Raw genomic sequence first — 23391 nt, 5'->3', positions numbered from 1 at the left:
TCAGCATTTACAGAATCAGCGTCTACCTCTGAAGAGATCTCCCATTTCCTGTTCATCCATATTGTCTCAACGTTTTCTTTGTTGAGTCAGGTTGTGAACAGCACATCAAGTAACTACATTGTGTACCATTGTCTGGGATGCACTGCATTGAACTACCTGACAGATCCACGCATCTGTTCAGGCAGCTTTCTAGTCTGCTCAACAGTAGCTCTTGAGGAAATGTGCACACTGTTGTATCTCTACTCTGGAGCAGTCTGTAGATTCCTGGCAGGTGTCAAGAGCAAGGGTTTAAGGGGATAGCTCTATGGATAGATGGGTGCCATCAATAGCACCTTACATCTGTGGAAACCATGCAAGGCTGCTCATTGCTGACCCCTTTAGCTGGCTGACTCACTGCACCCCAGGGGAAAATAATAAATCAGTGAGTTTTAACAAACAGAGCATCAGGGTCCTCCCAGATACATTAATGAATGGATGCTTGTGAGATACCCCAGTGACTCCTGGAAATAATCCACTGGGCATCGAGAGCCGCTGTTACCTTCAAGTGACTGGGATGTAATTGCCTCATGGTCTTTGAGGACTCAAGTGCTCAGCCAATATTTGGCAATGTCCTAGGATGTGCTGAGACATCATTAACACTATCTGGTCTTTGCAGCACACTGCGGCAGACCCCATATGCATAGTTTCACTCACCATTCCCTCGTGCAAGCTGTGATGGCTCTGACTGGTCTTTGCTGCTGCAGTTCTTGCAGTAAGCATGTAGCCAGTGTTGAACTAAGAAACAACATGACCAAATGAATGGCAGGATGGATCTGTGCCATCTTGATGTAGATTTCGGAAGAAGTGAATTTATGCAGCTCACCTTTCTACTGCTCAGCAACCCTGCTCCCTCATGCCGAGCAGAATCGTTGGGTCATCTGGGGTCTGCTGAAGGAGGGGGGGTCTGCTCACAGGCATTGGGACAGGGATAGGGGGAGAACAGTTGGATGTTGTATGCCTCACACTATTACCCACCTGGCCTCCTCACCGTTCAAGATGTGTTCCATGAGAAACTGCATCCTTTGCGGCTTCAAAGGACAGACTCCTTTACAAACAACGTGGCATGACATGGCGGCAGTGTCCATCACCTGGGGGGACAGACAGAAGCCAGTGCACCCCTCCCTTCAGCTTTTTAAAACAGCTTGACATGATGGTGCCACCTTACACTCATTCCATTTGCCATCCTCCCATTGGCTGCTTTCAGTACCCTAGGCATTGCACACTGCCACCACCTGCAAGTCATGTTTGACACTGACATTGAGCCAGGACACCAGAATGTGCAGTGGCTTGTGAGGGATGTTCTACATTGCAGCTTCTACATTGCAGAAGCTTCCCTTGCTGCATTTCTTGCTATATACCTTTTCGTCTGTTCACTCATGTTGGCTGGGCTGGCATTTGTTTCTTTTTCTTGGCCCATTGTTCAGCGGCTATTCATAGTTCAATCAAAATCCCAAATTTCTTCATTCTCTTCGGAGTGACAGTTTTGTTCCTCAGTCAGAGCCAAGGAGATAAAATTCTGCATTCCACAAACCTGACTGTGGAGGAAGAAGAGAAAAATGAGGACTGCAGATGCTGGAGATCAGAGTTGAGAATGTGGTGCTGGAAAAGTACAGCAGGTCAGGCAGCAGGAGGATTGATGTTTCGAACATAAGCCTCATTCCTGATGAAGGGCTTATGGGTCAGGGCTGAGAGATAAATGGAACATGGGGTGGAGTTGAAGGGAGGTAGCTGGGAAAGCGATAGGTGGATGAAGGTGAGGGAAAAGGTGATAGGTCAGAGGGAGCAGTGATGGACTGGTCTGGAAGGTGGTGCTGAATTGGAGGCCTGGGACTGGGATAATGTGGGGGGGAGGGGAAATGAGGAAGCTATTGCATTCCACATTTATCCCATGTGGTTATAGCGTCCCAAGACGGACTATGAAGCGTTCCTCCTCCAGGCCTCTGGAGGAGGAGGAGGTGGTGGAGGAGGCCCAGGACCTGCATGTCCTTGACGTGAGTTGAAGTGTTTAGACTCAGGACGGTGGGGTTGGTGGGTGCAGGTGTCCTAAAGTCTTGAGGAGGAAGAGCCCTGGGCAGTTGGATTTTCATTCCAAGATGCAGAGGTCCCCTGGTGGGGTGACCATGGGTATTAACAGCATGTGTATCCAAGCATGACCTCGGGCTACTGGGGAATGGTCAGGGAGCCAAACTCAAGCCCACTTTCCTCTCTCTCTGTTCCAGGATGCTGAGAAATTGCTATGGTACTCAAATCACAGCTTAACCTCAATCATTAGTGGTGCTCCTAACTAAGATCAAAACTTGAATCTTTTGCCTCTGCATTTATTTATGGTCTGTTTCTTGACCAACTAGTTTGTTGGAGAAGCCCTAAGAAGCACCAAAACACCACAAAAGTAAAATATATTTTTGATGCTGCCATTCATAGCAATAACAACAAATGGTTCAGTACAAAATCAATAAAGTGTAGCTTTGTTAAATAGTTATGATGAGGAGGGGCCAGTGTTGGATTGGGGTGAACAAAGTCACAAGTCACATGACACCAGGTTGCGGTCCAACAGGTTCATTTAAAATTACAAGCTTTCAGAGCACTGCTCCTTCATTACTCCTACTGTCACATGAATGCAGAGTTTCCAGTCCTCACTTAAAATCCTTTCTTTATCATAGTCTGTTTGTCTTATTGTACCTGATTATACACAGAGACAGAATTAATGTATTATATTCAGGACTAGCTATAAGTACTCCTAGATTATGTCAGGTATCTCCAGGCTGAGGTGTACTTTGGAAGGTTAATCTTTTGATTTACTTTTCTATTTGGCTTCAGTGTAGCGAATTGATAGTTTTAATTTGAGCATGTGACTTAGCTCAGTGCTTTGCTTTTCATTCACAAATTGGCTTGACGTGTTTGTTGCTTCCAAACATAAAAAAGGGGGTACATTCAGGCTGATGCTAATTAAAGGATAAGACAGAGCATATTTTGCTGCTACTTTGCATAGTAACCTTGCACGTGCAACCTTGTCAAATGTCTTTCCAAGTACAACATGTCAGTGGCTCCCTTTATCCATAGCTCATGTTTTTCCTTCAAAGAATTGCAAGAAATTAGAAATGAGTTCTCTTTCACAAAACCATGCTGAATCCTCCAGGTACCTTGAGTTTTTCCCAAGAGTCCAATTATAAACTCCTCAATGATGGATTCTAACACCTTCCCCATTATAGATGTCATTTGACCTATAATTCCCCTTTTAGACCATTTGCTACAGGGGCAAAGTTAGGCTACTGAGCCAATCAAGTCTGCTTTGTTATTCAATCATGGCTGATATGTTTCTCAGCTCCATTATCCTGTCATCTTCTTGTAACCCTTAGTCCCTTTACTTATCAAGAACCTGGCATTCTTGAGAGGGTGGACATTAGGAAATTGTTTCCGTTAGGCAAGGAGACTAGGACCCGTGGACACAGCCTTAGTATTAGAGGGGGTAAATTCAGAACAGAAATGCGGAGACATTTCTTCAGCCAGAGAGTGGTGGGCCTGTGGAAGTCATTGCTGCAGAGTGCAGTGGAGGCTGGGATGCTAAATGTCTTCAAGGCAGAAATTGATAAATTCTTGATGTCACAAGGAATTAAGGGCTACGGGGAGAATGCGGGTAAATGGAGTTGAAATGCCCATCAGCCACGATTGAATGGCGGAGTGGACTCGATGGGCCGAGTGGCCTTACTTCCGCTCCTATGTCTTATGGTCTTATGGTCTTATTCCATCAATTTGCTCAGATCTGCTTCGCCAATGATTGGAAGTTCACCAAGTTCTTCTCCTCTTTTGCCCTCTTGATCTACAGGTATTATCGGGAAATCTTTTTTATCCTATGTCATCACAACAGAAGCATGATCTTTATTCACTGCCCATACCTTTTTTTTAATTATCTATCATTAATTCCTCCAGAGCAGCAACACACTTTCCTTACTCTTTCCTTTTTAGATACATTAAAAAAATCTTGCTACCTGTTTTCACATTTCTAGCTAGTTTCCTCGCATGGCTGAATTTATTCCTCCTAACTGACCATTCTCTTCCATTCTTTACATTCATCATCTACACTAAATTAACTGATCTGCCATTCACCTTTGCAGTTGATGCCTTTTCCTTAGACTTAATGCTTTTCTGAACTACTTCAGTTAACTAGAAATGGTAGTCCTTCCCTAGATGTTATTCTTCATAATAGGAATTTACTTATTCTGAATATTCTGAAATATCTCTTGAAATGTCTGCCACTTCTTCTTTACTGATTTATCTCCTATCGAGAGTGTGTTGCTCGGAAAGCACAACCGGTCAGGCAGCATCCAAGGAGCAGGAGAATCGACATTTCAGACATAAGCCCTTCATCGAGAATGAGGCTTATGGGCAGGGAGGGGGTGGGGTGGGAGAATGATAGCTGAGAATGCAATAGGTGGATGAAGGTGAGGGAGAAGGTGATAGGTCAGAGGGGGGGGGGAATGATGGAGAAGTCAGGAGGACAGTGCCGAGTTGGAGGCTTGGGACTGGGATGATGTTGGGAGGAGTGGGAAATGAGGAAGCTGTTGAAATCTACATTTATCCACTGTGGTTGCAGGGTCTCAAGGTAGAATATGAGGTGTTCTTCCTCAGGTGGTGACAGCTTGGTGGTGGAGGAGACTGAGGACCAACATGTCCTTAATGGAGTGGAAGGGGTAGTTGAAGTGTTCAGCCAAGGGGCGGTGAGGTTGGTGGGTGCGGGTGTCCCAGAGATGTTCTCTGAAATGATCTACAAGAAGGCTTCCTGTCTCCTCGATGTACAGGAGACCACATCGGGTGTAACGGTTACAGTAGATGATTTTGTTAAATTTCTGACAAATGTGGAAGGATCCCTTGGGGCCTTGGATGGTGGTGAGGGGAATAATGTGTATGCAGGTTTTGTAATTCCTGCTGTGGCAGGTAAAGGTGCCAGGAGGGGGGGGTGTGGGCTGGTGGAGAGTGTGGACCTGATGAGGGCGTCGTGGAGGGAATGGATTCTCCAATACGCTGATAGGGGTGAGGAAGGAAACATATCTTTTGTGGTGGGGTCCACACCGTTTGGAGGTGGCGGAAGTGGTGGAAGATGATGTGATGTGTACGGAGATTGGTGAGGTGCAAGGTGAGGACCAAGGGGGTTCTGTTCTTGTTTCTTTAGGAGAGGTGGTGTTCAAGGGTGGTGGTGCATGAAGTGGAGGAGATGAACTGGAGGGCAATGTCAACCACATGGGAAGGGAAGTTGCAATCGTGGAAGAAGGAGGCCATCTGAGTCTTCCTGAGGTGGAATTAGTCATCCTGGGAACAAATGTAGTGGATGCGAACGAATTGGGAATATGGGATGGCATTTTTACAGGAGGTAGGACAGGAGGAGGTGTAGTCTTGGTAGCTGTGGGAGTCGGTGGGCTTGTAATGGATGTCTGTGGTTAGTCAGTCACCGGAGATAGTGATAGAGAGGTCCAGGAAGGGGAGGAAGTGTCCAAAATAGTCCAGGTTGAACTTGAGATTGGGGTGGATAGTGTTTGTAAAGTTGATGAACTGTTTAACCTCCTATGAGGTAGCACCGATACAGTCATTGATGTAGCGGAGGAAGAGGTAAGGAGCTGGCACTGGTGTTACTGCGCAAGATGGACTGTTCCACATACCAGACAAACAGGCAGGCATAGCTGGGTCCGATGTGGGTGCCCATGGCTACCCCTTTAGTTTGGAGGAAGTGGGAAGATTGGAAGGAGAAGCTGTTACGGGTGAGGATCATTTCAGCCAGGTGGATGAGGGTGTCAGTGGAAGGGTACCGGTTGGGATGGCATGAAAGGAAGAAATGGAGGGCTTGGAGACCTCCGTCATGGTGGATTGATGTGTACTGAGACAGGATGTCCACAGTGAAGGTAAGGCATTGGGGGCCGGAGAAATAAAAATCTTGGAGGAGGTGAAGGGCGTGGGTAGTGTCATGAACATAGCTGATTTATCTCCTAGCCTGATATCCTAATGCACTTCATCTCATCAGAAGTCACACCACACCAGGTTATAATCTAACAGGTTCATTTGAAGTCACAAGCTTCCAGAGCACTGCTCCTTCGTCAGTTGCAGTGTAGCTCAGTTTTTTTGCTATCCCTTTATCGCAAGCACCCAAACTTACTTCTTGTATGCCTCTTCCTACATCATGGTTACTGTTTGAGTGCATGTAGATAACTCCCACAAGTGCCCTTTTCCCTCTACTACTTCTCATGTGTATCCTAATCTCATCCTGAACTCCTCAACCAAGGTCACATCGAATTATTGTACTAATCCTAACTTTAACCAGGAGTGATATCTCTTCACTTTTCCGTGCTTCCTATTTTTGTTGAACGTCATTTACCCTTAGCATTTAGAGCCCAATTCTTGTCATCCTGCAGGATGTCTCCATAAGATATATATTCTATCCTATTTATTCACTTCAACATTCGTTAGATTGATTCATTTTGTTATTTTTACAACATCAAGCTGAGACTGCTGATGTATTTTAAGTGTTTTTGACTCTCCTTTCTTGACAATCTCTGAACATTATTTTCAACATTAGTGTTTTGCTCTCCTGACTTGACTCTATGACTTGATTAGCTACATTTATGCAAGCCTAACCCCCATTCTCCGTGTTCAGTTGAAAGCCCTTTCTACTTGCCGAGTTAAACAGCTGTTGAGGACAGCAGTATTGTTCAGTAGCAAACAAAAACAGAAATTTCTGGAGAAACTCAGCAGTGTCTGTGGAGAGAAAACAGTTAATGTTTTGGGTCCAGCACCCCTTCTTCAGAGCAGGTGTCACTGTCCCAAAGGTACAGATCCCACTTTGTCCAGCACTGGTGTTGATATTCCATGACATGGAACCCGATACTAATCTTTGAGCCATGGATTCATTTCCCAAATTTTATTCATTCTGTGCCAATTTGCTTGTATCTTAGGGAGTAATTCAGCGATTACCTTTGAAGTTCTGCTTTTTAGTCTAGCGTCTAACTTCTCAGACTCACTCAGCAGGACTTCATTCCTCATTCTACTTACGTCCTTGGTACCTCATTGACCTCAACAACTGCATCAATTGCCTCCCCACTGCAAGGTCTTCTCTCACCCAGTGCAGAACCCTCGCTGTCTGGCCTCTTTGCTGCAGAGAACAGCGTCAGTCCCTCTCATAATACTCTCCCCTACTACCATTCTCTTGAATGTCTTTCTGCATCAAAGTGTAATGATTAGATTAGATTAGATTAGATTCCCTACAGTGTGGAAACGGGTCCTTCGGACCAACAACTCCACACCGACTCTCCGAAGGGTAACCCACCCAGACCCATTTCCCTCTGACTAATGCACCTAACACTATGGGCAATTTAACATGGCCAAATCACCTGAACTGCATATCTTTGGACTTATCCATCCCACAAATCCTGCTCTCAAGCTGAGATAAATCTCAAATCTGTGGAAAAACTTTGAAAGTCTTGTGTCAGTGATGCAGTAGACTATAAGATGCCATTGAAATGAGCAGTGAAGTGCCACACCTTGAATAATATTGGCTTTTAGTAGCATGTTTGTTCCTTACCTGATTGTGCATTCATGCATAAAACACACTCAGTGCCATTTGTCTTGTCATTACTTTGACAACAACTTGCAGTCCTTCCAGTTTCTGACAGCAAGTTCCCTTGACTTGCTTTATTTCCTTTTAGTTTCAACATGTCAAGATATATCTTGTCCCTCAGAGGCCCAGATAAATCAGCTTCATGTAAGCGATGCTACACTTGAATAAGCTGATGAGAAATGTGAAAACTTGACCACTAGTCTTTAATCTCTGATTGAAGAATACTTTAGATATATTTAACAATTCAACAGAGTGCGGAAATCAGCTGTCATCTTATAACATGGTGCATGGGTTATTTAGAATGCAAAAGTATAGCATATTATGCTAGCTCAAGTGATATCAAATGGTCAAAATGGCAGTAGAGTAGGACGCTCCTCTGCTCCTTCTGTTTATTTCACATTTTCTTCATTTTCTTTCCCTTTTTTGTTCCTTTTTTTTCTCCCTTTTAGATGCTTTCCTCTTTTGGTGTTCATCTACCCCATGGTCTTGGCCTGGTCTCACAGTGGGTCACAGTCTGGTCCCTCAGTGGGTTCCCACCTGGTGTCTCACCGGGTCTCGGCTTGGTTTGTCAGTGGGTTCCCAGCCTGGTCTCTCATCGGTCTTGGCTTGGTCTCTCGCCAGGTCTTGGCCTGGTCTCTCAGTGGGTCTCAGCCTGGTCTCTCAGCAGGTCTCGGCCTGGTCTCTCAATGGGTTCCCAGCCTGGTCTCACAGCAGGTTCCCAGCCTGGACTCACAGTGGGTAATAGTTAACACCAAAATCTTTTGTAGCTTAAACTGGGAAAATAGAGGAATAAGTCTTTAATAAGTCCTGTGCTTATCTCGCTCTCTGGGAGATCTCAGCTGTCTGGTCTCGACACCACCGTTGCAGATACTGTCACTGCTGCTGAAAGTGCCACTGTTTTGATCTCCCCTGGTGCCTCTGGAATATGCCTGGACAGAATTCACTTGCATACTGAGTCAAGACAGCACCATGAGTTGCTGTGAGACCAGGCCGGGACCTACCATGAACTGCCGAGAGACCAAGCTGAGACCCGCAAGACTTGCCAAGAGACCATGCTGAGAACCCACCGAGAGACCAGGTTGTGACATGCCGAGACCCGCTGTGAGACCAGGCTGTTTCTGGTTTCTCGGCGGGTCGGCCTGGTTTCTCGGCGGGTCTCGGCCTGGTCTCTAAGTGGGTTCCCAGCCTGATCTCTTGGCAAGTCTCGGCCTGGTCTCTCAGCGGGTCTTGGTGGGTCCCAGCCTGGTTTCTTGGCGGGTCTCAGCGGGTTCACAGCCTGGTCTCACAGCGGGTCTCGGCATGTCACAACCTGGTCTCTCGGTGGGTTCTCAGCATGGTCTCTTGGCAAGTCTTGTGGGTCTCAGCTTGGTCTCTCGGCAGTTCATGGTAGGTCCTGGCCTGGTCTCACAGCAACTCATGGTGCTGTCTTGACTCAGTATGCAAGTGAATTCTGTCCAGGCATATTCCAGAGGCACCAGGGGAGATCAAAGCAGTGGCACTTTCAGCAGCAGTGACAGTATCTGCAACGGTGGTGTCGAGACCAGACAGCTGAGATCTCCCAGAGAGCGAGATAAGCACAGGGCTTATTAAAGACTTATTCCTCTATTTTCCCAGTTTAAGCTACAAAAGATTTTGGTGTTAACTATTACCTTATTTCTTTATTTTTCTTTTATTCAATGAAGTAATGCTTAACTTCTTAACTCTCATTTCGCTTGCCACCCTGTATCTAAGTTTTTTTGTGACAACATTATACACTTTTCACTGTAGTCCTGTATTTCTGTACTGGAGTACGCATGACAACAAAATCTAAATATTTTCTTTAATGTGCTCTCAGTTGGATTTGATTTTATACAATAATTGAGTATTGCAACATTGAATTATTTTAACTATCTCTTTGAAGTGTGATTAATCAATCATAAAGGTGAGAAGAGTTGGTCTTCGGCCTCTACAAATTTTGCTCTTTAATTCACACGCCGAAGTCACATTCACCAAATCTGGCCAAGGTCTTTTCTGTGACAATGAGACAATCCCATAACTACCAGCAATCTTGTAACCTTCTAAGAGAGAAAAGTGGACAGGTGCCCCTCAAATCAATCTGTAAAAGATGATGTGGAAAACTTCCTTTCTGACCACCTTATAAAAACTAATCCTGGAAGACTACATTAATTATTTTTATGGTCCTAATAACAATAATTCAATAACAATACAGTACATGCACAATTTTGGGGAATGGATGGTTGATGCAAGGAAAATTAAACAAATGAATCGACTACAATGGTTGACATCAATTGTTTTGGATATTCGGCTTTGACCTAGATGGGATTGTGAGTGGTGAGGAGGTAGAAAACAGTTTTCAAGGCAATTTCGACAATGACTGAGCAAATGCAAGGCAGATGTGACATGGATAAGTGTGAAGTTTTTTGTCTTCTTTCCATGGAAAGGAGTTCAGTCAATGTCCACCAGACTGATTCCTGGGATGGTAGATTTATCTATGAGGAGAGATTGGGTCAGTTGGGCATTTATTCAAAAGACTTAGATCTTGTTGAACTATATAGATGTTATAAGGGCTGGACAGACTGGATACAGGGTTGATACTTTCTCTGGTTGGGTGGTCTTAAGCAAGGAGTCACTGTCTCAAGATACAGGGCAGACCATTTAGGATTGAGATGAGAAGATATTTCTTCACTCTCAGAGTGAAAGTCTCTACATCATAAGGCCAAGTAACTAAGTTAAAAATCACACAACACCAGGTTATAGTCCAACAGGTTTATTTGGAACCATTAGCTTTCAAAGTGCTGCTTCTTCATTAGGTGGTTGTGACTAAGTAGCTAAGAATGTTTAGAAAGAAATCGATTTCTAAAGTCTAAATTTGTCAAGGGCTCTGTAGAGGGAGCAGGCAAATCAGTCATTAACTGTGATCATGTTGAAAGGCTGAGCAGACTGAATGGCCTATTCCCCCTTCCAGTTTCTACCTTTTTTTAACCTCAACAGTCCCAAAACTTTCCAGGTACTGCCACTTTAGAAAGTTATTGTTCGCTTCTCTCGAACTCATCCATCTCTTATCATCTCCCTTCTGAGTGATTGAAACAGTGACTCAGATCTTCAGAGAGGAAGATTACTGTTGTAATTGTGTGGAGAGGAACATGTGCCGGGCTCACTCAGATATCCCGAGGCAACTGACTCTGTGGGAATTGTTTGAGAATTGCTGGAGTTAAACCTGGTTTGTCTCCTCGGTGACTAGCAGATTTAATACCTGAGATTCACCACTGACCCTCTCAACTACTCACAGCTGACCCTTCATGGAGAAGCAACTTACCCTGAGCCGACAGAATCTGCAGACCAGACCAACCCAACAACTAAATTCTCACAGATCCTCCAGTCGTGGCCAAACTGCTCCCTCCTCGACAATTCCCAAACCCCCGCATCCCCCACCACACCCAGACATGATGTGCCTCATGTTCAATCAGTCCCTTGACCTTATTTACTCCCTATTTTCTCTCCAGACCCTCCATAACCCCAGAACCCAGACTCCCAAACCATAGACACCCTCCTCCAATTCTCCCCTACCTATCACTGACACACACTCACTCCCAACTTCACCTAAGCTCACTCACACTTACCTGCCACCCCGCCCCATTACTCTCACTTGCACCAGTGCCCCTTCAGTCATCTAGTGCTTAACTCCCTGATCCATCTGCCATTCCCACTTTCTGTCAGACATCCATACCTACCTGGCACCCATTCACTTAATGACTTGGTGCCAGTACCCTTCAGTTATCTGACACCCTACCTTTTCCACCCATTGGTGACCCCAACACCCTCACTTATACACAACTCTTCTCTCACTAGTTGTCAGTGTATCTTAAGGACACTTGAACCATAGAATGCAGGTCTTTATTGCTGAGGAAAGGGATTCATTCTCAGTGCTAATCCTCTTGTTGCTGACTGTGAAGATTCTTGAATTAGTCTAAACTGCTGAGAAAGCTCCTGATTGGCCTGAAAGACTACCAAAGAATGATATGGAGGAGCCTGTGCTGAACTGGGGTGGACAAAGTTAAAATTCACACAACAGCAATGAAACTCCAACATGTTTATTTGGAAGCACTAGCTTTCAGAGTGCTGCTCCTTCATCAGGTAGCTGTGAAGGTACGTAAGTAATTTGTAGTGTGATCTGGTGGGAAATCGGAAGTCTAAACGAAATGAGATGATTACGACCAGTGTGATTAGGCTCATGGAAATTCTTTCCTCAATATATTCTCTTACCTCCCCCCACCTGACTTGTCACAAACTTTCAGAGTGTAAATACAGCACTTTTTTGCCATGACCCAACAGTGTTTGTTACTGGTTTAGCATATTCTTCTGAGATATTCCCTTTTACTGTTACCAGTAAATGCAAAGCTTGAAGAAAAAGTTGTCTCTCTTGACTTCAGTTTGTATGAAATTATTATCCATACGAATTGTTGACTTCTTGGCTACATGACCAAATTCTTGGCATTTAAACCAGCCAGGATGTTGGAGGAACATGGTAAGTTTTAAATGACAACAACAATATGATCAGTGGCTGTTTTTAAATCCCGCCAACGAGATTGCAATTTCAGGAAGTGCATATTTCAAAATCTGGCTTTACTCCAACTTTAATTTACTGATTATGAATTATCACAATTTTATTAAATTAAGAGAATCCAGCAAAAAGCAAGTAAATTATTGTAAGCGTGGGAACATAAAATTCAGAAATAGATTTAAAATGCAGTGGGAACTAGATTTTGGCAGGCCCAAGGTTTCTAATGTTACTAATGGCCTTTATCTTGATGAGTTTTATTAATAACAATTAAACTCAATCATATGGGATTACATTTTTCAACCTATTCTGCAGAATTTTACAAGAATGTTGCCAGGGTTGGTGAGCTTTCGGGAGACGCTGAATAGGCTGGGGCTATTTCCCTGCAGCGTCGGAGACTGAGGGCTGACCTTATAGAGGCTTATAAAATCATGAGGGGCATGGATAGGATAAATAGAAAAAGTCTTTTCCCTGAGGTGGGGAAGTCTAGGACTAGAGGGCATGGGTTTCGGGTGAGAGGGGCAAGATATAAAAGGGACCTAAGGGGCAACATTTTCACACAGAGGGTGGTGCGTGTATGAAGTGAGCTGCCAGACGAAGTGGTAGAGGCTGGTACAACTGCAATATTTAAAAGGCATCTGGATGGGTATATGGTTAGGAAGGGTTTTGAGGGATATGGGCCAAGTGCTGGCTAATGGGACTAGATTAGGTTAGGATATCTGGTCAGCATGGACGAGTGAGACCAAAGGGTCTGTTTCATGCTGTATATCTCTATGACTCTAAAATTGTTTTTCACAGGTTCATTTAGAAAACTTACCTACCAGAACTGACCATCCAAATTCAATATATAGCTAAAGTTCTTGCAGAAGAGCTGATGGGTTTCTCCTCTCTGTAATCTAGAACCCACTGCAGCACCATTCAATGTCTCAGCCAGAAGCCTGTCAGCTTCAGAAGTGCAAGTTTTCTGGGAAGCTGTGCCCTGGGAGACAAGCAAAGGAAAAGTGCGAGGTTATGAGGTAAGAAAAAAAATAACTCCATAATTCATTCTGAAAGGATGAGAAGAGTCCATGCAATTATAGCTGAGGTTCGTGTAAATCAACAATGTCTTTTGAGATTAATTTAGCTTCGAAGATGAATCTATAATGAATGAAGTCACTGATCTGAACAGCCAGTGGGAAAATAAGCCAATTCATTTTGATGCAAAAAGTCTTCAACCTAATGACTGTGAAAGAATAATGAAATATTACAGCATTAATTTTGGTATTAAGTAATTGATGGCAGGAGAGTTTAAGTCAAGGTTAAGTAAGGATATAACTTCAGATTCACTGTTACTCATTGGATTGTTTGTCTATAACAAGAGTACAGTTCTGTACACTTGAATAGAAAGGGTATTACAGTTAAACACTACAGTTATACATTTTAAACTTCCACACCAACAGTTTTCACTTTAATATCAGAAATTTCTAAATCAAAAGAAATAGTATTGTTGGTGCCAATTCCAGTTAAAGTAACTTTGACCTGGACAAAGTATTTTATGCAAATTAAAAGAATTGTTACTTTGACCTCAATCTGTTCAGAAAAAAACCATGTGGACCTCATTGCAATCAAGCAGTTATTACAAAATCACTTTCTTAAGCTAGCTAGTTCTGTCACATAAGCTAGGCTTTTCCATTTTTCAGTTTAAGTATGCAGTTAAAGTCTTGGATGACGGCACATCCCTCTGGCGATTTTCTGGAATGGTGATCTGCTCATTTTGTGCAAGTAAGCTCTGAGGTGACTTGAACAGTGAATCATGTGCAAATGATGGGCAGAAGTTCTCACCACTTCCACTTTTGAAGGTACTGGCAAGGTATTTAAAAGTCATGCTAGCGAGAGTCTCCACAACAGACACCACTATCCCTGGAGATATCTGCCAAGCATCAAAGACCGCTCTCCAGTTTGGATGATGCTTCTCTAGACAGTCTACTTCAGGGCATATGGGAAAGAAAGAATGTTCCCCTTCGCATCTGATGGGAGAAAACAGCCTTTCTCCCATCAGAGGTGATGATACTCGTTGTATCTGACATCAATGCATAACAAGCAAGTGCAGGAAGCAGAAGAACGATCACCTGATCTCCCCAAGCATAAGTGTGTCCACCTTCTCACTGCAATCTCACATATATAACACCACTACACAGTCAGATTCTGTCCCTGTACAGTCATGCTTTATAAGCATGTCCACCTCACAAGACAAGGATGATGTACCCTGAAGCACTCACACCCACTTTATATTTCCAGACTTTCCAGTACTTCCCAGGCACTATGCTCCCGACTCACTCACTGGGGGATGATAACCATCTGGCAGGACTGTGCACGTTCACAGATGGCTCCCGTACATATTTCCATCACAATCAAGTTTTCTCTTTCTCTCATTACAGGACAAGCTGGTGCACAGCAGATTGGTGAAGGCCTTTTGGATCTCCGGATCCTTGTCACTATTCTAGGATGCTGCTGTCCAGCTGGTCAGTGAGGGCCAGGGCTTTGGGGAATTTTGGAATGGCAGAAGCCAATGAACAGCATTGTTATCTGCTTTTCTTAGAAATGCAGCCAGTATCTCTCATTCTTCCACAAATGGGTTTGTGGATCTTCAATTAACTCTCCTCTTTCACAGCTATAAGTGGAGGCAATAGCCTAGTGGTATTATCACTGAATTGTTAATCCAGAGGCCCAGGTAATGTTCTGAGGGTTCAAATCCTGCCGTGGCAGATGGTGGAATTTGAATTCAATTAAGAATCTATATGTTCACCATGAAACTGTTGACAATTTTCGGAAAAAAAACCATTAAGTTCATGAATGTCCTTGAGGGAAGGAAACTGCCAACCTTACCTGGTCTGGCCTACATGTGACTCCAGACCCACCGCAATGTGGTTGACTCTTAGCTACCCTCTGGGCAATTTAGGATGGGCAATAAATGCTGGCCTAGCCAGTGACGCCAGCATTCTGTGAGTGAATAATGGGCAGTGAGGTGGAACAGTGCACAGAGTCTTGTCAGCACCTCCACCTCTGAGTGTGAAATCTGTGACACTTCCAAGCTTGCACTGGCATAGAGTTCACCTGCACCCTCACCAGTACAGAGACTGTCACCTTTCTGCATATCTTAGACAGAGTGGACTCAAGCACATAATCAAGATGAGCATATCACTAATGCACGTGCGCAGTTGGTAGAGGAAGAAATGCCTGGGGTCTAAGATACTCATACGACTGCAATAGATCAGTCACCTATGGAGCCCAGTGCAGAGGATGTGCCTTTATACTCAGCCATTGAAATTGCTCAACCTGCAGAGACAGGCAGGGGAACATCAAGAGGATGCCGAGGGTCCTCATGAGACTGAAGCGAAGGATAGACAAGTCTGTTCATCTTCTGTCCATTGTGGATGCTCCAGCACACAGTTTCCTGACTGTTTCCATGGAAAAGAGTGACAGCTACCTCAGAAACTGAGGTTCTACAGTATGACTGTGTACCCAGACCTGCATGCTGTCACAATACTCATGGGCAATCATCATTAATGAGAGGAGATCAAGACACCTCGAATTCCCTCTGGGTGCCCCTTGCTCCTCAAGGCTGGTGCCACAGGAAGCAGGAGAGATGGATGCTCCAGGAGTTTTATCACAGGACATTCTAGAAGTCATAGAGTCACAGAGATGTACAGCACGGAAACAGACCCTTCGGTCCAACTTGTCCATGCTGACCAGATCTCCCAAATAAATCTAGTCCCATTTGCCAGCACTTGGCCCATATTCCTCTAAATCCTTCCTATTCATATACCCATCCAGATGCCTTTTAAAGGGTGTAATTGTACCAGCCTCCACCATTTCCTCTGGCAACTCGTTTCATACATATACATGAAAAAGTTGCCCTTCAGGTCCATTTTAAATCTTTCCATCTCACCTTAAACCTATACCCACCCCAGGAAAAGACCTTGTTTATTTACTCTATCCATGTCCCTCATAATTTTATAATCCTCTATAAGGTCTCCCTTCAACTTCCAGCACTCCAGGGAAAATAGCCCCAGCCTATTCAAACTCTCCCTATAGCACAAACACTCCAACCCTGGCAACATCATTGTAAATCATTTCTGAATCATTTCAAGTATCACAACATCTTTCCTAGAGCAGGAAGACCAGAATTGTTTGCAGTATTCTAGCAGTGGCCTAACCAATGTCCTGTAGAGCTACAATAAAACCTTTGAACTCCTGTACTCAATGCTCTGACCAATAAAGGCAAGCATACCAAATGCCTTCTTCACTATCCAGTCTACCTGTTACTCCACTTTCAAGGAGCTATGAACCTGCACTCCAAGGTCTCTTTGTTCAGCAACACTCCCATTACACTTACCATTAACTGTATAAGTCATGCCCAGATTTGCTTTTCCAATATGCAGTATCTCTCATTTATTTAAATTAAACTCCATCTCGGCCACTCCTTGGCCATCTAATCAAGGTCCCATTGTTCTTTGAGGTGTCCTGCTTATCCCATCTGCCCTCTGCTTACAGTAGGTCCTCCCTGCCATTTACCTCCAAGCCTTACCACCTTTCCTCTGTGTAACATTGGCATACAGCCAGGATGCGAGACGTGCCATCATTGCGATAGTTGGTTAGTGCCAACAGGGGAGTTTCTGCATTGCATTTGCCTCCATTACTCACTGCATACAGGAGAGATCATGAAATGACAATCAGGTCAAAATGTACTTTGGATCCATGATTTTTTTATGAGATCCCATTGGAAATTGATAAAATTATATGTGAGAAAATACATTTTTAATCAACCTGTACAGTCATAGCATTAAAGACCTCTGGAACAAGTCAGCATTTGATCTTGCTGAGAAATTAGGACATGGCCAATGTTCTATATTGTAAGTTAGGAAGTTCAAATTAATTTTGGCAGGTTATGGCAAAATTGAGATGTAAATGTATGCAAGTAGGTTTCATCCATTCTCTGAAACCATAATCAGCCCACCAGTTGAAGCTAGGAGACCTTAATCATTGAATGTTTATCTCAACGGTGAGAATCTGATTTTTGATGTCCTGCCCAATTAAGATCATTCATCTGCCACATGTACTGAGTAGGAACTGAGCTTGAAAGTCTAAAATCTGGGTAAGTCAATAAGCACCAACTATGAAACATTTCACGAGCCAATCATTTTACAAGATATACAGTAAATACATTTCCACTGGACCGTACCAGGCTCCTGTATTGACATTTTTGGGCACAAATGTAGATTTCTCAGAGACACTCAGTTTGGTTAGTCCGGTATCCAATTGTATACTTAACCTGACAGAGATTCACATTTTAATGAATTATAAACTAATTATGCACCTACCTTTACCAATGTATCTCCCATATAGATTATAGTATCTCATCCATTGTCTATTTTAATATTAAGAAAATGTAGGATTATGATGGTGTCCGTTAATCTACCACAACAACTGCTCGTGGGTCATTTTGAATTTCTTCAGTTAAAGTCGAAAAGTGTGGCGTTGGAAAAGCACATGATGAAAGGCTTACGCCCGAAACATCGACTCTTCTGTTCCTCGAAAGCTCCTGACTTGCTGTGCTTTTCCAGCATCACACTTTTCAACTCTGACTCTCCAGCATCGGCAGTCCTCATTTTCTCCTAGTTTCTCCAGTTACAACACTTTATAAAGGCTCACCTCAATTCAAATTGGCCTAGTATCTAAACTTTTCAAATTAATTTTAAAATAGCCAGTTTGGACAAAGTTTGCTTTCTTTTAATCTAATTTCAGTTCTGTTCTCCATTGTCGAAAGAGTCTCCATTGTCTAACCATTCCCTGCTCATTGGGCTTCTTTAACAGAATGTTGTCCATGTAACAATTTCCAAGATGGAACTTGTTGAGAGATATTATTGGACAAAAAGTTCAAGTTTGGGTTCACATGTTCTCTCAGTTACATGAAATGGAGAGATTCAAGCTAAATTTCGTGTAAGCTCGTTAATTTTGAAAAAATATCTATTTCATACAATAGAATCATAGAATCCCTACAGTGTGGAAATAGGCCCTTCAGCCCAACAAATCCACACCTACCCCTCCAAAAAGTAACCTACCCAGACCCATTCCCCTCCCCTATTATCCTACATTTATCCCTGACTAATGCACCTGAGCTGCACATCCCTGAACACTACATACAGTTTAGCATGGCCAATTCACCTAACCTGCACATCTTTGGACTGTGGGAAGAAACTGGAGCATCTGGAGGAAATCCACGCAGACACTGAGAGAATGTGCAAACTTCACACAAACAGGCTTCCATTTTCAAAAGTTTGTTACTTCTCCATAGCAGATGGACTGCACTCATGGGTACAAAGAAATTTGCTGAAAATGGCAGAAAATGTTGAGACATACAGATTGAGTCACTGGCCTTTAAGTACCAGTTTCACCCGACACATTTATTCATCTCAGTTAGTCATTATATTTCAGCTTATAGTTTCTGTTGGAATATTTACATGGAAACAATGACTGATAGGAGTCCAATCAGTTAGAGCTACCATATGAAACTAACCATCTGAGCAATTTTTGACTATTGAAGAAGAGTTAAATCCCAATAAACACATTAGCAAGAACACCCAGAGCTCACCACATCAGCAGTCACTGAGGCAGGGAATTTCCAATGGCCACATAGTTCTTTCTGACGTCGATGGAGGTTGTACTTGAGGATCCTATAGCAAACTCCAAAGGAATTGCCTGCTAAGTTGAAAGTTCTGCTTGAGTATTGCTCAATGCATGGAACACTTCTGAAGGTCTCCAAATAAACTGGAGAATTTGGAGGGCTCTATTGCAGCTGGAGTAATAGTTACTCAGGAATAAGAACATAAGAATTTAAGAACGCAAGAACTAGGGGCAGGAGTAGGCCCTGTGGCCCATCGAGCCTGCTCCACTCTTCAGTAAGATCATGGCTGATCTTTCATGGACTCAGCTCCACTTACCTGCCTGTTCACCTTCTCCGTTAATTCCTTTACTGTTCAAAAATCTTTGCCTTAAAAATATTCAACATGGTCGCCTCAACTGCTTCACTGGGCAGGGAATTCCACAGATTCACAACTTTTTGGGTTGAGTTCCTCCTCAACTAAGTCCCAAATCTGCTCCCCCTTATTTTAAGGCTATGCCCCCTCGTTCTAGTTTCACCCACTAGTGGAAACAACCTCCCTGCTTCTATCCTATCTATTCCCTTCATAAAGGTTAGCCTACTAAATACTAGCCTAACTTCTAAGTATATACTGATCCACAATTTCCATAAGCTCTCACCTCCATCTTCCCTGGATCTCTTACATTTTCTCAAGCTCTGACCTGAGACAGCGTCCTGTCAAAGCAACTGTAAAAATGCCAGTCTTTAATGCTGGTCCTTTAAATTTCAGAATATGGCAACTGACTTCTATGATAAAGGAGATGTGGTTTAGATTCCCCAATTCTTCTTCACGACAAGGGACCTGTCAGAATGGAAGCGTGGCGCTGAAGGATCCTAAATCTCCGGTCAGAAATGCAGAGCTTTTTAGTGTCTTAAAAAAAGCAGTGAGGTGTCAATCTGAGTGAGATAGCCATTCCCCAGAAAGCCAGGCCCCTGGAGTTTACAGATCACAGCATTTCATAGGTCACAGGTCATCTTTTCTAATTTGTTTCACAATTGTTGTTTTATTAGATGAGTTGTGAATAATGGCAGAAGGCCATGTCAGTTGAACATGTTGATTGTGGTAATGGCTTCAGCTTTTGCAGCACCAGCAGTTACTGATGCAGTCTATTCAGTTGTCTTTTGAACTTTTTTGCTTTATGACAGGGCGTTAAGCTGCTTCTGATTAATTCCTGTTGACTCCCTGATCCTTTTGTGTTTTGTTATCAAGATATGGTACTGGGCAGACGATGAGAATGAAGAGACAGCAGATAAACTGAGATCAAATGGAAACGTTACTTCAGCGAGGGTCACGGGATTGAAAGGCAGTACACTTTATTACCTGATGGTTAAAGCATACAGCAGTGCTGGAACAGGACCCGCCAGCCCTCTAGTTAATGTCACAACCCGAAAACCACGTACGTATTACTTCAAAACTGATATGTTTGTGAATGGATTTTCAAGTTGCGCCTCCCACACCCACTAAGATGAAAGGCAAAACTGTAAAAACCTGCAAATTTGTCACCTGAAGTGGTTGAGATAAATTACGTTTTGGTGGCTGAATTTATGAAAATCATCCTGACCAAGATGCTTCAGTGAACAGCAACCTCACATGTCAAGTAGCCCTGTTTGTACTTCAGTTTTACAGCATTTATTTTTGTAAAGAGGAAAATTATAAACCTGAGTTTAGGAACGAAAGGATGCAATCATGAATTTGCAATCATAATGCTCTTTTCAGCCCAAAGAGTTTCATTAATTTTATTTTGAAGTGTGGTTACTGCTGTGTGTGAGCAACGTTTCACAAGAATTGGATGGTTGAAAAACCAATTGATCCATGTTGGTGAGGTTGAATAAGGTTGATCGTCAGACAGGGCTACTTATTTAATTTCAAATCACAGATAGGGTATTGTGCATTAACCTAAGTTTTGTGTCACTGTGCTTTTGAATACAAGCATCTATTTAATGCAGAGCTCGCTGCACATGTGCTTCTCTTTCACTGATATGTTGACACATTGTTTCGTTATCTCACAGCACCAAGTCAAGCACCTGGTAAAATCTGGTGGGAATCAGCCAGCTCTGGAGTTGTTTTAAACTGGGATCATGTCAAAGCAATGGAAAATGAATCAGAGGTGACAGGATATAAAGTAAGTAAAGAAAATAATTGATAAGACTACTAACTGACAGTTTGAAAGACAGAGTTTGTATCAGAAAGAGCATGTCTTTCCAAAGATACCTTAGGTGATGCTGAAAAAATGCCAAACCATCACAACCTAAGTTGTTCCCAAGATGGCAGTGCTGGCTAAGTAGATAGTGTTTGGGCTTCTGAGCTCCAGGTTGGCCACATCCTTCTTCCTCTTTCTTTTTTGTCTTCTTTTTTCTTCTTCATTTTCTTGTCGGCAGCGGAGTAGGTGTCATCGCGGAGGAGGCTGGTGTGGGACTCATGAAAAAGGCAGTGAAGTGGCGGCTGCAGCAGTGGCTCATGGTTGTGATAGGCCTGAAGCGGGTACTTCTAGCGATGGTGGTGAGGTGGCATTTGCAGCTTTGGCTGCATGATGGGCCCAGATTGGGACTCCCAGCAGTATTGGTGAAGCGAGGGCAGTGGAGCTAGGGACTCCTGGGGCATATGCTGGATCTGGAACAGGGACTTAGTGCAGCCCGGAGACGGCAACAGCTTACAGAAACCCAGAGACCTGAGAAAACCCACAGCCATGTTTGACAGGAAGGACTGTAGATATTATTTCTTTTTTTTTTGCCTTGATACTTTTCTATAACTTGAATAGAAGATGAAGCTCTATTCAAGTCTTTTTATTCATTTTGTGATCCAAAATGGCGCCAGATTATGGCAACAAAACAGTTGACACTGTATTTTCCCAAATATATATGACAATAAAATCATTCATTCAACCATTGAGTGCAAAAGTCATCAATTTTATAAATTCCTAATAGAATGTTAATGTTGTAGATTGCCAACATAATTGCTCTTTATTCATTTTACTGTTTTGTCCACTTGTTACATTTTGAACAATTTAGGGATCACCCGACACGACTTGTTCCATACAACTTGACTGCATCTAGTTTCATAGAGTCATCGAGTGATTCAGCATGGATAAAGACCCTTCGGTCCAACCAGTCCATGCCAAACATAATCTCAAACTAAACTAGTCCTATCTGCCTGCGCTTTACCCTTATCCCTGCAAACATTTCTTATTCATGTACTTATCTATATGTCTTTTTAATGTCGTACCTGTGCCTGGATTCACCACTTTTCTGAAATTTCATTCCACATACACACCACTCACTTAAAATAAAGTCCCTCATGGTTTTTAAAAAAATCTTTCCCCTCTCATCTTAAAAATATGCCCCTTAATCTTAAAAACTCACCTCAGGAAATAAGTCCACCTTATCTATATCCATCATATTTTTATAAAGCTGTATAAGGTCATCTCTTGACCTCCTAGACTCGAGTGAAAAAAGTCCCAGTCAATCCAGCCTCTTCCCATAACTCAAATCCTCCATTTGCAGCAACATCCTGGTAAATCTCTTCAGAACACTCTCTAACTTAATAATGTCTTTATCGTAACAGAGTGACTGGAACTGGACACAGTTTAAAAAAAAACTTGGAGAGAAATAAGGCAGTACTATCCATCTGAGTTGGTTAATTATCATCAATTTAACTTTTCCCACCTGCATTGTACCCCACAGAGAGTCCAGTGTACTTAGGAAAAGTATTGTGGAGATTGAAATTCCATTCTTGCTTATTACAGCAAATGATTTTTCTTGTATGTAGTGTGCTTGTCTGATTGGCTTCAGCCCTTAGTGACCTAGCCCACTTTTGTCTTACTGTAGGACTTCGCTCATTTTTGTGACAAAGCTCAACTGTAGTTCAGGGTATTAACGTTGATATAAACACAATCGCATTACTGGAACAGAAGAATGTCAAGTTTTTCAGTTCAGCTTGTAATTAGCTCTGGGATTTTTAACTCCGGGCTCACAAGAGGTCTTTTAAGGGGTTTCCTGTGGCTCAATGTCTGTACTGCATAGGAAACCTGAGGTTGCAGGATCCAGGGTAGAGAGCTTAACATTCCACTGCTCAACATAAGTGTGGTATCACTTTCTCGCACAGTACATGAGATGCTAGAAATTGTTGTATAACCCCCAGAGGTTAATGGTGACCAGTGTGTCATGCTGACTAAGAGATAGCGTTTTGCACTGATCACATTCAGCTCATTATTAATGGCCAAGAAGTAAAGCAAGAACTGGTACCAACATCAATACCATTAATCTGACAGCACTTCTACCCATTCTTTTTTTCTTTTTTAACCAACTTTAGAGCATTGTACTAACCAATAAAAGAAAAGTGACACTTTCAGGGTTACAGTACTTCTCTAACAACTTTGTGACAGTTTGCCACAAATGTTATTGATAGAAGGAACTTGCAGTTGGGAATTGCTTTTGCACTTCCTCGAAATCAGGGATAAAAATAGATAATTCTACAAATACTGAGCAAGTAAGATAACATCCATCAAACCACTATTG

At 43.0% G+C, this 23391-nt stretch overlaps 1 protein-coding gene across 14 annotated transcripts in view; it reads left to right on the top strand.

The window, feature by feature from the left end:
- LOC140483855 (contactin-4-like) overlaps positions 1 to 23391 on the top strand; it is a 2466301-nt gene that overhangs the window by 2339509 nt on the left and 103401 nt on the right. For all 14 annotated transcript variants that reach the window (XM_072582595.1, XM_072582599.1, XM_072582606.1 and 11 more), the window contains 3 exons: positions 13098 to 13213; positions 20087 to 20273; positions 20887 to 20999. In XM_072582595.1, coding sequence (XP_072438696.1) covers positions 13098 to 13213; positions 20087 to 20273; positions 20887 to 20999 — 416 coding nt within the window. The remainder of the gene's footprint in view (positions 1 to 13097; positions 13214 to 20086; positions 20274 to 20886; positions 21000 to 23391) is intronic.

This window comes from Chiloscyllium punctatum, chromosome 12 (genome assembly GCF_047496795.1).
Source record: "Chiloscyllium punctatum isolate Juve2018m chromosome 12, sChiPun1.3, whole genome shotgun sequence".
Lineage (NCBI taxonomy): Eukaryota > Metazoa > Chordata > Chondrichthyes > Orectolobiformes > Hemiscylliidae > Chiloscyllium > Chiloscyllium punctatum.
The sequence above is the reverse complement of the archived record's forward strand: the minus strand, read 5'-3'. Positions and strand labels throughout refer to the sequence as shown.